The sequence below is a fragment of the Dermacentor albipictus genome, chromosome 3, assembly GCF_038994185.2.
Source record: "Dermacentor albipictus isolate Rhodes 1998 colony chromosome 3, USDA_Dalb.pri_finalv2, whole genome shotgun sequence".
Lineage (NCBI taxonomy): Eukaryota > Metazoa > Arthropoda > Arachnida > Ixodida > Ixodidae > Dermacentor > Dermacentor albipictus.
The window spans coordinates 188,697,278-188,712,326 of record NC_091823.1 but is presented as its reverse complement, the minus strand read 5'-3'; the positions used below and the strand labels follow the sequence as shown (position 1 = coordinate 188,712,326).

At 50.0% G+C, this 15,049-nt stretch overlaps 1 protein-coding gene across 2 annotated transcripts in view; it reads right to left on the bottom strand.

Annotated features, from left to right (window-relative positions):
- The window catches only part of LOC139057684 (uncharacterized), a 504,738-nt gene that overhangs the window by 92,226 nt on the left and 397,463 nt on the right, over nt 1-15,049 (bottom strand). For both annotated transcript variants that reach the window (XM_070536400.1, XM_070536401.1), the window contains exon 5: nt 7,180-7,488. In XM_070536400.1, the coding sequence (XP_070392501.1) occupies nt 7,180-7,488 (309 nt within the window). The remainder of the gene's footprint in view (nt 1-7,179; nt 7,489-15,049) is intronic.

The following is a 15,049-nucleotide window of genomic DNA, read 5'->3' as shown; positions in this document are numbered from 1 at the left end:
CTGTAGTCGACGCAGAATCGCCATGAGTCATATTTCTTCTTGACCGATATAACTGCAGTTGCCCGCGGACTGTTGGACTACTGGATGACGCCTTTCTGTAGCATGTCTGTAACTTGTTCGGCGATCACTTTGCGCTTTGCTGACGAAACGCGGTATGGCTTCTGTCGTATTGCCGACGCTGTTCCAGTATTGATGCGGTGGTATAGACCAGAACACGCTAGTCTCGCACCCAGACTAACCGAACGCATGCTCTCGCACCCAGGTTGCCCGGTCGACCGGCGCCGTTTTGTACTGGGCTGCTAAAGTTTGTTCGCCGGCGACCAGTAGACATGGCAAGCGCCAGCTCTAGGGCTCCAAAGTGCGGAAATGTGCCCGTTCACACGGATCCAAAGTAGAAAAAGTCATCTGGGCATCATTGCGTCGTGTTTGGATGCCAAAACAACCAGCGGAAAAGGAGCAGGTCGCTTAGCGCTGTTTGCGCAGAGCACAACACACGTAGGGAATCGTGCCGGTGCGGTGTTTTCAGCCTGCGCCGATTTCCATCCGCAACGAAGAATGCCAAGCTGCGCCACCGGTGGATAGCTGCAGTGAATAGGAAGAGCTACCAACCCAGTGAAAATGCACGAGTGAGTATCCGATCTGTGTATATTTTGGTGCCACGTTCAACTTTGCGCCCTACGAACGTAATACGTGTAACACGCAGATTTGCTCCGAGCACTTTCTGGGCAACAAGCCTACAGAGCAGAATCCCGCGCCGGTGCTTCGCCTTGGCTATAACAAAAAGGCAAGCCTTTTCGTGTTTTCATTCAGGCAGAGCTCCCGACGGTTAAGCGGAACATTTGAGTTTGCGGTTAGCGATACTTGCAGCTGGTGCACGGAATGACCATTAAGCGTGAACGACAAGTTGTAGGCCTTGCTGGTGAGCGTTATTGCTAGTGAAAGTAAACCGAAGTCTGCTCGTCACGTAGCATGCGTCCACAAAAACGTAAACGACGACTACTCGTCGCCGAAGGTGTTCTTGCAGCGCACCTACCTTTACGAGCTGGTGTTGCAGGTGTCATTCGTAACGAATTCAGTTGAGCCTCCTGAGCTCTAAACTGCGTGCGGGCTGTTATGCGGGGCAAAGCGCAAAATATTTCCGTTCATATGGCGAGGAAAATAAAGTGCTTAATTATTCTTGTATTTTGTAACAAAATTTTGATCGTTCTCACTAGTTTTTTTTACTGTTTTCTTTTCTAAGGGAGCGCCAACAATCCGATGGCCTCGCACAAGCGAAACAGGTCTGGTACCAGGTAGCTGCAGTTGGTGGGGCTAATTTCTTAGAATGCAGGTGCGGTTGTTGTCTTGTACCAAAGGGGTCCTGATGATGCAGCTTTAAGTAGGGATGGTAATTTTACGTGCCTTGTCATGGTTTGTGCAACTGTACAACACCTGCATCTGTCATGCTCGCCCTGTTATACGGGCTTTGAATGCACATGTAGTTGAACATTATAACTACTGTAGTACCTCATTTTCCAATGAGTGCAGGTTTAGCATCATATGCTGCTTGTTCGAGTGCTGTAGGCTTTTGTTCTGAATGTTGTACTCTTAAGTGGTTGCAGGATACAATTGGCCTGGTGTATTGTCTACTTAATTTTGAGAGGACTTTATATCTTCGCAACAGTGATGGCATGGGAAAGAACTACAGCCCTTCTTACTATAACATCTATTTTGTTTTCAATGTGCAGGTGGTGAAGGGCAGGCGTCTGCTAACCAGGCAGTCAAACGACCTCGCCAGTTGGTTGCCAAAGGCGGCCAACCCAGTAGAGACCATGACAAACAAGACCAAACTGAAAGTGCAGATGGCAGTGTTCTGCGTGCTTTAATAATATATGGCACCAACACAGTGCTGTAAATTCCTTCACAGGTTACGTGCCAAAAAGCTCACACGTGTTCTAGCATACAGCGCGCGGTTTGTACAAACGTAATAGCGTACCTACCCGATGTATTCGCTTCTGCAGTCTGCACAGCACTCAGTGTGGCCATTGCGGACTTGCATGAGGCCTTGAAGTTTGATAGAATCCAGACAGCGAAAATGACAGGTTAGAAAAAAACGCGAAATACGCCTTCCGCCCAGCTAAAAAGCCCAAGCTTCGCTTTCGCGCCGGGTCGCATCTCCCGGCGTGGCAGCCCAGGCCTGCTACTTCGCGGCGCTTGGGATAAATGGCGCGACCGGCGCTCATCAATATGGCGGCGCCCTTTGAATTCACGGTGTTCTGGTGTATACGCGGGAGTGTGGTGGTGAACGTAGACGCTCTTGTGCAAAGTCAAACACTGAAGCATAGAGGGCAAGGAGCTCTTGTACCATTTGTTGGTGGGAAGAGGGAAGCGAATTATTAATCATGCTCTTAACTTTTGAAGACTGGTCGCTGAGTGGTCTGCTTGCATTCGTGGAAGCAGCAACTGCGCGACTGCTCACAACACCATCTTCCCCGAAGCGTGCTACTTTTAGCCCTGCAGGCAAAACAACTGACTCGGAAGACACCCCCCAATCACCGTACACACGTGAGCACAACATTTTACAGCTTCCATAAGTGAGCGAAGGACAAGTACGTTCTTCTTTAGAGTGTTGACGCATTCGGTTTCAATTAATCCACAGCATAAGCCAACACGGGCATGCGACAAAGTCACTGGGATGAACATTGCCATCAGCGCAGGCACACGTACATCAGTGGAGACAGAAAATATTTCTTTACAATTGAATGGAACGTCGTCAAACGTTTGGGGTCTGACATCGCTGCTAAGTGAACTTTCTCCAGACCTGCAGTCTAAGGTTTCTCCACACTCCCGCAAAATACCACGAATTACGTCATGCGTGGCCGTGCAAGTACAGTAAATTCCTTTCGAAGTGCCTTTCCACCAATGGTTACGACAACGGAACACACTCCCACAGGACGTAACAGATCACCGCCGACTCCGCGAAACATGGTATTTCCCGGCCAAGCAAACATCACTTTCGTTCCTAGGCAATTCATGAAAGAAAGACACCTCACAGACACGGAAGCACCGGTATCTACCAAAGCCACAGTATTTACTCCATCGACACAAACACACACTTTGCTTTTTAACATCAGGATGGGCGAATGCATTTGAAAAAGTGACCATCGATTTGTCCGGGTCTGCGGTGGTGCCAGGCTGTGGTGAAATACTGTGGAGTCATTCCTAGGCATGTACTCTCGAGGTAGGTGACGAAAAGGGACAAATCGTTGCCAAGATGCAGCTTCTTGCATGTGGGGTGAATATGCGCGATCTTGCGGAACACGCTGTGGGCGACGGCTGCAATACCTCGCGATGTGTCCCTGAGCTCCGCAGTTGTAGCAAACAGGCGGCCTGCGATTTTCATTGAAGCTGGACACATATCTCCTAGGCGTGTTGTGGACGGAAGACGCACGTCGCGGCTGTCCGTCGTGTCGACGTTCAAAACTCGCAGGCTGTAGCTGGACTAGGGTGTTGGCATGGGTGTTGTCGTAAACGGCATGGTCGATGTAGGTAGGTCGTGGCCACGCTGCCAGTGCCTCACAGTAGCGCTCTTCAACGGAGCATCGGTGGCACATGCGATTGGCATCTGGACCTTAAAAATGTACCAGCTCACCTCTGTTAACTCGTCGTACTAAAGTCACAAGGTCGTTAGGGGCAGATACGTCCACACTTGCTACGTCGGTCACGTTGTCCAGCCGACAAAACTTGTAAAGAATGTGGCCTTTTTAAGAGCCTCGATAGCACGACAGTGACACCTTAAGTAACGGGGGCACTTCAGTCGGAAGGGGTGCTGACGCCGTCCTTACAGATAAAGAAATTATGTACATCTTCGGCAACTCTATTGAGTTGGTGTCCAACCTTGTCCTCATCCGACATATCTGTGTTCGCGATTCCGCAGAGCTTCAGGACTTCCCCAAATGTAGGTACTGCACGTCTCTCCCGGTAGCTGCACTCGTCGCGAAGGTGTCTGCTCAGCCCTTTTCTTTTTGGAAAGCGAATCACCACGCCATTTCCTTATCTCTTCGACGAAAGTGTCCCAAGTTGTGAGCTAGCCCTCGTTATTACCGAACCACATCCGGGCAGTTCCGGCAAGGAAAAGACGACGTTAGAAAGCTGCACAGACGCGCTTCATTGATTGTGGCAGCTCACCCTCTGGTTCAACCAGTCTACGATGTCCTCATTCGCTTTGCCTAAGGATGTGTATGCTTCTCGATGAGGTGTTCAGTAGCCAGCTTGCCTTGGGCTAATGCTTTCTTCCACGGTTTCCTCGCGATCGTCACCTTCGTCTGAATCACTCATGTCGGCGTCTCCCGGTGGTAGCCCGACCAACCGTTTGCTGCGTCGAAGGGGCAGTATAGCTCGGTCGTCCATTTTGATTTGCCCCGCACCTCCACCTAAATTGTCACGGATGGGACGGGTTTCTTTACAAGATAATAGATAGCGTAGAGCAAGGCACAGGACAGTTACGCAAGGCCAACAGGCAGCGGCTATCTCCTCGCCCACACCTCTACTTTCTCTTCCTTCGGTTGTGTCGTGCAGCGTGACAATATTATTGTATATAACTGAAAATAATAATTGAGTACTATCCGTGACATAATAAAAACAGTGATAGGCTTGAAAGAAAGTTTATTGATGGTAAAATTTTTGCTTGCTACGGGGCCTCTAGCGGGGAAATGTGAGCTCACGACGGCAGCCCTGCGTAGTGGAGGTGGTTGTTTTCTTGGCGTGGACGGTTTTTGTCGCCCTCTGCAGTGATTCGCTGGAACTTAAAATTTTCCGGGGCCAATCAGAAAGGGTTCTTCATGCAAGCATCATGTAGCTACAGTGGTTAGGATGTAATGCCATGTAATGCAGCTGTTGATGTCAAGGGTTGACCGTCACGGCGTCACGGGCATTTTGTAACGACGGGTTGTGCTTCAAAGGATGGCTGTAGTCGAATGCGAAAATACATATACAAATAAAACTGTAAATAAAATGATTATATCTGGTTACAATATTTTCTGCAATTTGTTTGTGTTTGGCTATATTAAGGCTACAATTTCTCTAGCTTTGGGCTACGCCGCCTCATCCGACCTGGCAACAATGGCTTGGCCATGGATGAAAGCGAGGCGGCACCGTCTTCTCTGAGAGTTGCCCGGGAGGCTTTAAGCAGTCCAGGCGAAGCGGCGTCTGACCAGCCCGCGGAGATCGCCCGGAGAACTGCTTCACTGGGGAGGGTCCGGAAGCCAACGGGCGTCGTACCTTCGTGAACGATGTAGCGACTGCGTTCGCGCCCTGTCCGCTTGTGCTTCGACGCCGCGCATGTTCGCGGCGTGTCTTTGCATGTCTAGCACTTGCGCTTTCCCTGCGGCTCTACAGGCGTCGCACCGTCGAACGATGCGTGTCCACCCAAGCCTAATCACAGCCACGTCTAGCCAATGACCTACTCACAGCCGTCGTACCTGGCTTAACGGTGATTGTAAACCGAAGTATAATACTTACAGCTAAGTCCAAGGTTAACCAAGTCAAACCAACACTTGACCACGCTAAACCAAGCTTTCGCTTTGCTTATCCGGCGTTAGCTGAGCTAAGCCGCTCTCAATTTTTACTTATAGAAGACATCGAGAAATTAGAACAGCTGTACTAAAAATCTCTCACACTCTATTCTTGACGCGGAACCATAGACTAAGCAGTGCATGAAAACGAGTACCACCTAGCTGTGCACGTGCAAAGAAGCGGAGGGTAGGGGACTGTACAACCTTAGGGATCGGCGGCCATTTATAGACTGCTACGGAATCAGCCTACGAGAAGGCCCACGTAAAACCCAGATACTCTATAAGAAAAAGCAGGCGTAACTCTCTGAACTGTCGTCTTTAGAGGTTTCTCTATGCAGAGCATGCTCTTGAGCATTTATTTATCCGGCCTTGCATTTACTTACTCACTTGTAGTCGTTGGAACTGTATATACCAATTTTTATTGTAATTATGTTATATCCCTTGTACCCACCCCTCATCTAATATTGCTTATGGGACCTTTGAGGTAAGATAAATAAATAAATAAGAAATTCCGCAGATCTCATGCACTGTAGCAATCGATGTAAGTGAAGCTTTCCGTGCTGGATGCTTTGCTTGAGAATAATTAGCGGTGATATTGACGGCTAAACTATAATTTCTTCAACGTTTAGGCTAACACCGGAGTGGTGAGTTGATGTTAAACGTTACCTTGCCTGGACCACTGCGATTTGTCTGCGTTGTACACAGAACACACAGGGAGACGTGTTTGCTTGAGGCGGTGTCGTACGATATATTTTATAACATCTGACAAGGTTGAGCGTTGTGATTTCCTCGCAATGCATATTGCATTGTGGCAGAAGTAATAAACTTGAATTGGGTTATGGGGCTGTACGTGCGAAAACCACGCTTGGATTGTGAGGCAAGCCATACTGGCGAACCCTGGATTAATTTTGACACGGTGACGTTCGTTCTTTAACGTGTCCCAAATTCCAAATGCACGAGCGTTTTCTATTTCGTCCCCGACGAAATGCCGCTGCCGTGGTTGGGATCAAATTCACGACCTTTAGCAATGCCAAAGCAGCAGAGCTAACGAGGCGGGCACGGAAGCGTTGATTTGACGGTCGACCGCTTCCGTCTCCTCAGCCCTGCTGTGAGCTTTAATTAATGCGGCTCTGCTTCTGCACACCCTGCGTGAGTTGCGCGCTTGACATATCTGCATGGCGTTTATTTTTCAGAAATAGCACTAGCGTACTGCACTGTACCTTGAAATTAGGCTTATCCTGTTTCCCCGCAACCGCTGTCGTACAGTAGTGGGATTCCCTCGCCTTCTCACGTCACCTCGCCCCTTCTCATGTACGCGGGAACTGCCTTTTCTTCTGCTCCCTCTCCTGCTTCTCCTCGCTACAGTTCTATCTGCGTCCCCTCTGGCCTCGCAGGTTAGTAGAAAGGGAAGCACTGCAGTACCTGCAATGCTTCTGAGCGGTGTCACGCATAATAGCGGCTAAGGTGGCCACGGTCTGACCGGTCTGAGGTGGGCAAGGTGACCACGGCCACGGTATACACGCCCTGAACCACCCCCTGACGCGCTGTGCGCGACAGCAGCAGCACAAAGCGGCAGGGCGAAAGTCGAAGAGGCAAATAAACTTGAATACACAAGCGCGAGACGTACCGTGTGCGTATTCCTGGCCGGCACGTATCGCAGCCGCGTGCCGGCGGCCGCCAGCAGGGGCGTGTGCCGCTGCTGCGCGTGGCGTCCGCTGGCGACCGCGATGCTGTTCTCCTCCAAGTCCGACTGGGGCGGCTCGCGGCTCACGGCCCGGAAGCGGCTCGTCTTCGATCCCGGAAGTGACTGCGTCCGCCGCGGAAACAGCTGCCGGCTGCTGCTCGCCTCGGGGCTCCGGAACGACGACTGCAGCGCCGCCGCCGACGACGAAGTGCCGCCCAGCTTGCGGGGCCGAAGGCGTGCCTCCTTCGAGGCCTGCGAACATTGGTCATACCATTATCGTCTTTCCTAGTGGATCACACGAGAACGCTCGGCCACTCTAATTTGTAATAATAGGAGTCACCGTATTAACCAAACAGAAGGGCACAATCAAAGACCGCGCATAGAGCGATAGGCCGAAAAAATGACACGTGTATAGTGAAGAGACAGGAAGGATGGCGCTCTTTTTGGCGCTCTTTCTGTCCCTTCTTCTTTCTGCTTAGTTTTCCTTGCGCCAGTACAGCATTTCAGACGGGAAGAGAGCGGGGAGGATCAGTGAGCAAACGGGGATAGCCAATATAGCAGTTGACAATAAGAGGAAAAAGTTGACCTGCGCAGGCCATAGAAGGCGTAGGACAGATAACCGGTGGGCAATTAAGTTTACACAAAGGATACGAAGGGACGGGTGATGAAATTAGAAATTGTGCAGGCGCAAATTGGAATCAGCTGGCGCAACATAAGGGTATAATCAGATCGATTGGAGAAGCCGTCGTCTTGCAGTGGATATGGAAATAGCCTAGCGATGATGACAAGGGCCGCTTCAATGACGGGTGGGGCAAAGGTGCTCTTGCCCCCCCCCCCCTACTTTCCCCCGGACCCGAAACGTTAGACAGCCCTAATTATCCGCTGCGCGGTTTTAATCTGGTCACGTAGTACAATCACATGTATGTCATTACATGACCTACATACAGGCATCAGCAAGACTGTGTCAAGTTTGCAAGAACCTGTTTAATTAAAAAAAACTTCACAGCACGTTTGCATTCTTTGCTCTGGATCACTACCGACTGCATTATTCTCTTAACAATTCGCAAGAGTGAGCCTGAAACCGAAACCAGGCGGTGAACTGCCTTGCTTTTCTGTTCTCCTCTAAGGAATGACGTATGAGTGACGGTCAGGTGACTCCGGGAGGCACAAGCGCGTTACCCATGTTAAAAAACCTGTACGTGCAGCTTGGTGCGTACCCCCACCCCTTCAGGGTGACGACGTGCAGCCCGCCCCTCCCCCCCCCCCCTCCATCGGTGGGGTTGTTACGTCTGTGACGAGGACACAGCCTCTTTCGTGTGCCCTGTATCTCTCACGGCTAACTTCCCAAGTGGAATATTTTTCATTTCTTAATGTTAACGCGCACTGAATATTGATGTCCGGCAACAAATTCATCGAACCATGCCTTCCGTTGGGCCAATATGCCACCTCCGAAAAGCTTATGCCCTTCTTCGAGGGCTACCTCGAACTCCCCCAAAAAGCGCCATTTTCATTTTATGAAAGGTAGTTACTACAGTGACGGGGCCCGTCACTTTAACATCTGCACTACAGTGACGGGGCCCGTCACTTCAACAACAACACTGTAGCGACGGGGACGCCACTATAACGATGTCGGTATTGGGGCCGAGGTCTTACGGAGTCGCCATCTGTCGGAAACACCTCATTTGCGTAGTCTGAGGGATAACGCGGCGCGCTCCGCATAGGTCTGGCTATCGGCGCTAAATAAACATACTACGCGGGAGCTCTCCTGGATATTTTTGCAAGTACTCTCGAAACGACAGAAGCACCTTACCTCTAAAATAATAATCTTGGACAAACAGAAGGCACAGAATGCTTTACAGACGCTATCTCTTTACCCACTAGGTACGGCTGGGACACTGCGCGCGGCCGCTGCGATCGGCTCCCCCGAACCGGTTTCTTGCGTTAAAGGTAGCAATCGCTGAGAGAAAACTATGTAAGATATGCTCTTATAGTGGGCCGTCTGCGTAACCAAATCTAGCATCACAGAATGAAGCTTCAATTCAGCGATCGCACGGGTTCACGGTGACCGAAGGCGCGTCTACATGCATGTCCGCGCACAATGTTTCGCTTTCACTGCGAGAGCGTTTTCGCACCCTGCCGTGAGCTTTATGCCACAGTATATGAGCATTTGACCGTACGCAAGCAACCATTGTTGCATGTACAGTATCAGAGCTGTTCAAAAATAATTTCGTTATAGCTAGGGACTTCGACGTCTATACTGCGACGTGTGCTGTGCCGTCGCGATGATTCAGTGTTTTCTTTTTCTTTTCTTCTAAAGGCTTCGAAGCTCCAATATCATTATTTCTCAAGCAGCATCACACTGGATGCTTATTGGTCTTCTAAGCGAGCAATTACCCGCTGCTCCTTTTTCTTAATCCAGTGCAGTATTCATTGTCTGGTGCTACACAAACATCAACATGTGCCATGCCTTTATTTAATGCGCTTTGTACCGTTTCCCTATTCCAGTAAACTTTCTTTATTTATTTATTATCATCATCATAGGTGTTACAGTGCATACGCAAAAGACTGTTCGACCCAATAGCCGCAGGCTAGTGGATGGGTCCGGATGCGAAATATAATACACATCGGTACTAGCATAGGGGGATCAATGCAGAGGGTGAATGCAATACATTAGCACATTAAAAACTGGGGAAAAAAAATAATTTTTTTGCAGCATGCATACAGATTATCACCAGCTACATATATTATCAAACCGCAAAGAAGAGAACGCCAAGAAAGAATACAGGCACGAAATCAGTGGTTTATAGCTAATAAATATGATTGTAGTGCTTTGCCTAAATTTTTTGCTTCTTTTTTTGGAGGGTATGTTGTTCCATGTCTCCAAAGGCTATCAGGGGACACAAGATTGGTGAAAACGAAATTAGGTTGCCCCTGAGAAAATTCCTTTAGCAGTTCTGGACGACAGAGTTGAGATAGCTGAAATCCAGAACTATTTCACCGATGATGGGTGGGCCGCACTCACTGCAACAATTACTCAGAAGAGTAATCATTGTGGACATATAGTGCATGTCAGCAAAGGGTTCATGATAACGCCATTGGGTGTGACGAGTGCCTGAAGTGGCTGCACTTTAAATGTAAGGTGTGGTTTTGTCGGAATTGTGTGAAGTTTTCGAAATTATGCAATGTCTCCTCAATATGGGCGTGTTCAGATTACGCTAATCAAAGTCCCGTTACCATTTCTTTTTGTTTTCTATAGAATTTTATATGTGATGGGCGAATATGTTGACACAAAGGAATAACCCTTAGCTCTGCATGAAACGCTCCAGTTTTCTTGGGAAAAAGTTTTATACGACAAGAAATGGAGCTTGCTACTTTTACGATTTCGCAAAGTTCCAAGTCTGGGGCACTCCTGCATGCACAATTCTTTTTGTCATGCTTGTGTATTTTCTCATGTAAGCCTAACAACTTGTCTTGTTTCAAACACTAAGCAATATTTCTTTTGTTTTCTTGTTCTGGGGAAAATTCCCAAACATTTCTCCACGAGCTACGCGCTATGAAGAAGCCACTTTTCAGCCTAACCTTCACGCAAGATGTATCGAGATTTGATCACTGATCACTGAGAAAATATTCATGCGGAACAAAAATGTATCCTGTATGCAGGGGGGCCCCAAACATGGAACTGAGCGAAATCGCAAAAACGCTATTCTCCACCTTTTGTCGTATACGATCATAGTCATGGGACCTCGATTACCGTTCCTATGTCAACGTGTCCACACACACACACATACACACACACACACACACACACACACACACACACACACACACACACACACACACACACACACACGCACACGCACACACACACACACACACACGCACACGCACACACACACACACACACACATATATATATATATATATATATATATATATATATATATATATATATATATATATATATATATATATATATAAAATGTTCGTATTTTTGTGATATGTCAATGTGGTTAAAGAGCCGGGCCCCGTCACTGTAGTCACTACCTTTATGAAAAGTGCGCATAAATTTAGTACTGTAAAGGGGATTTATTCGGCTCGTAGAGCAGCAGCGACAAACTCGGCCTCGGCACCAGCAGGTAGGGCGCAGCCAGTGAACGAACTGGGTACGTGCCACGCGATGGCAACGGGGCTTTTCAGCCTGCCGATCTTCTTCGTCACAATCACCCCCGGAATTGAAGAGTAGCCATCCTGGCGACCTAGGAAGAGGTTGGCGGATCGTAATACTGCTTCAGCCCGTCAATGGGCACAGTCCCTTGCCACCGACGACGCAGATCGGAAGATGGCGATACGGGTTCGACCACGTAGTTCACTGGTGATGTTTGTGCAACCACGCGGTAGGGCCCGTGGTACTTCGGGAGGAGCTTGGACGAAAGGCCAGGAGCAGCGACAGGCGGGACCCAAAGCCACACGAGTGAGTCGACGGGGAAGGGGTGAGGGGGAGGATTGAGGTCATGGCGTTCTTTTTGGCGGCACTGTTGAGCAGACGTCAACGAACGGGCCAGTTGGCGGCATTTCTCGACGTGCTGAGCAACCGTAGTAACAGGTGAGCATTGAGCAGGGTCTGGCCGGTACGGGAGAACCGTATCAATAGTGTTGGAGGGATGGCGGCCATAAAGCAGAAAAAATGGTGAGAATCCGGTAGTTGCTTGAGAGGCAGTGTTATATGCGTAAGTGACGAACGGAGGTACAAGGTCCCAGTTGGAGTGGTCAGATGCAACATACATTGATAGCATGTGACCAAGAGTTCTGTTGAATCGTTCTGTTAAGCCATTGGTTTGTGGATGATAAGCAGTAGTAGTGCGGTGAATAATTTGGCATTCAGATAGGAGTGACTGTAGGACGTCCGAGAGGAATACGCGGCCCCGATCGCTCAACAGTTAACAAGGGGCGCCATGGCGAAGAACGAAGTTGTTTAGAATGAACGAGGCGATGTCTTTTGCTGATGCGGCAGGCAAGGCGGCGGTTTCAGCATACCGCGTCAAATGATCTACGGCGACAACAATCCATCGGTTGCCAGCCCCAGTAGATGGAAGAGGCCGGTATAAATCAAAGCCGAGACGGTCGAATGGCTGAGCTGGGCTGGGAAGTGGTTGGAGAGGTGCGGTAGAGAGATGCGGGACACATTTGCGTCGCTCGCAGGCAATGCAGGAGCGTACGTATTTGTGGACGAAGGTGTACATCCCTCGCCAATAATATTGTAGGCGCAGCCGTGTGTAAGCTTTTGACACTCCGCCGTGACCACACTGCGGGTCAGAATGAAAAGCGGAGCAGAACTATTGTCGTAGGTGGCGAGGCACTACTAAAAGTCATTTGCGGCCGTCATTGTGGTAGTTTCGGTGGTATGAAAGTCCGTCCCGGATTGTGAAATGCTACGCCTGTCGGCGTAGCACTCGAGGTGCCGAAGTTGCCGGAGGATTTGACAAAAAGTCGAACATCATGACGATCCATGGGTCTTTCCGTTGCTCCGATGCCATGTGCAGGATGGCAAGTGGTGAGATGTCATGTCTGTCGGTAGAAGTGCTGCTGTCTGAAGTAACTGGGGAGCGCGAGAGAGCATCGGCGTCGGCGTGTTTGCGACCAGAGCGATAGACGACACGGATATCATATTCCTGGATTCGGAGGGCCCACCGAGTGAGGCGGCCCAACGGGTCTTTTAGGTTGGACAACCAGCAAAGAGCGTGATGACCCGTCACCACGTCAAAGCGTCGACCGTAGAGATGTGGACGAAATTTTTGAAGAGCACATACGATAGTCAGGCACACTTTTTCTGTTACTGAGTAATTGGCCTCAGGTTTCGCGAGGACACGACTGGCATAGGCGACTACGTATTCGGCATTAGTGTTTTTGCGTTGTGCGAGCACGGCACCAAGGCCGACACCACTGGAGTCAGTGTGAAGTTCTGTAGGTGCGCTTGGATTAAAATGGCGCAAGATTGGGGGAGACGTGAGTAGGTCGCTACTCCCGTCTGCGGAGACGTGTAGGTCACTACTCACGTCAGTCACTGCCGCGGAGACGCGGCAGTGACTGAGGAGGCGATGCCTCGAGAGCAGCAAGATAAGTGCAGTCGTCCATCGTGTCAAATATTGAAGATGAGGTCAGTGGCTCTGCTCTATCAAGGCTTTTACGGCGGCGTAAAGCAATTGGTTCAGCCGGTGGGTAGGAGACGCACATGAGAGAGGCACCAGCTTTGAAATCGAGGACGGCGAACGGCAGTGGTAGTGAACGGCGGCGAACTAAGAGTTCAGACGGAGCGAAGAGTACTGTGCCGCCATCTACAGATTCGCATAAGATACTGACAAGAGTGGAAGACCAGGCAGGTATAACGGTGTCGTCTGAAACAGCGATTTTGCGACAATGGTCCTTATGGTCAGTGATAATATCGGTCGAAAACTGTAACAGCTCGATTTCAGCGCGGGCGCAGTCAATGATCGCATGATGTGTAGAGAGAAAGTCGCAACCTAATATGACGTCGTGTGAACATAATGGCAACACGATGAATTCTATGATATAGAGAACCTCCTGAATTACGACACGAGCAGCGCAGGCGGCGGATGGCTCGACGTGCTGCGCGTTGGCCGTTCGAAGAGACAGTCCAGAAAGCGGCGTCGTCACTTTTCCGATCTTGCGGCAAATACGAGCATCTATCGCTGAAAGTGCAGCGCCAGTGTCTACATGTGCTAGCGTCAATGTTCCTTCGATTGCGACTTCAATAACATTCTTCGGAGAAATGTGAGGCCTTATACATTTCGCTGGCACCGCAGTTCTCGCCTCCTGAACTGCGATATTTAGTTTTCCTGGCGCAAAGGGCTCCGCCGCCGGTGCATGGAGGAAAGCGAGCGTTGGCGAGGAGAAGGTGAACGGCGAGCGGCGGAGAATGCGGTGTCAACGGCAGACGGAGATTCAAAGGCGTCCGAATAGTTGCGGCGTTGTTGGAAACGTTGTGCATACGGACGCACATTGTTCAGGACGTTCGGTGTAAGCAGGCGACAGTGACGTGCCACGTGTCCAGCACGGCCACAATTAAAACAAATCGGACGGTTGTCTTCCGTGCGCCAATGGTCTTGTGGTCGTGCATAGTGCACCAGTGGACGGACTGGAGGGGATACGGGTGGGCGCAAAGGTGGGCGAAGGGGGCCATAGGTATGTGGCGCAGGCCTCATCGCGACTTCGGCGTAAGTCAGGGGAGCGGCCGTCGGAGCCTGTTGAAGAGAAGGCGAAATGTGGTCGGCTACCTGCTCCTTGATGATAGATTGGAGAGCGGGCGCCAACGGAGTACTCGGCTGGCCGTGTGCAAGTGGAATCAAGGAAAGCTGACGAGCCACCTCTTCACGGACGAACTCCTTAATCTGTAGCAGCAGCGAACTGTTATCCGGGGCAGCAGCCAAGCTCGACATTGAAGTGGCCTGAGGTGTAGATTGGCGGGTCGCTACGCGTTCTTTGCGTAGTTAGTCGAAGCTTTGACAGAGACTGACGAGTTCAAAGACTGTCGACGGATTTTTCGCCAACAGCATCTGGAAAGCGTCGTCTTCAATGCCATTTAAGATATGGCGAGTCTTCTCGGCATCAGCCATTGCAACGTCAACGCAGTTACAGAGGTCGACAACATCTTCTATATAGCTCGTAAATGTCTCCCCGCACTGTTGCGCACGGTCACGCAAACGTTGCTCGGCGTGAAGCTTGCGAACCGCGGGGCGCCCGAATACCTCTGTCACGTTAGTCTTGAAGGCTGTCCACATCGTCAGATCACGTTCGT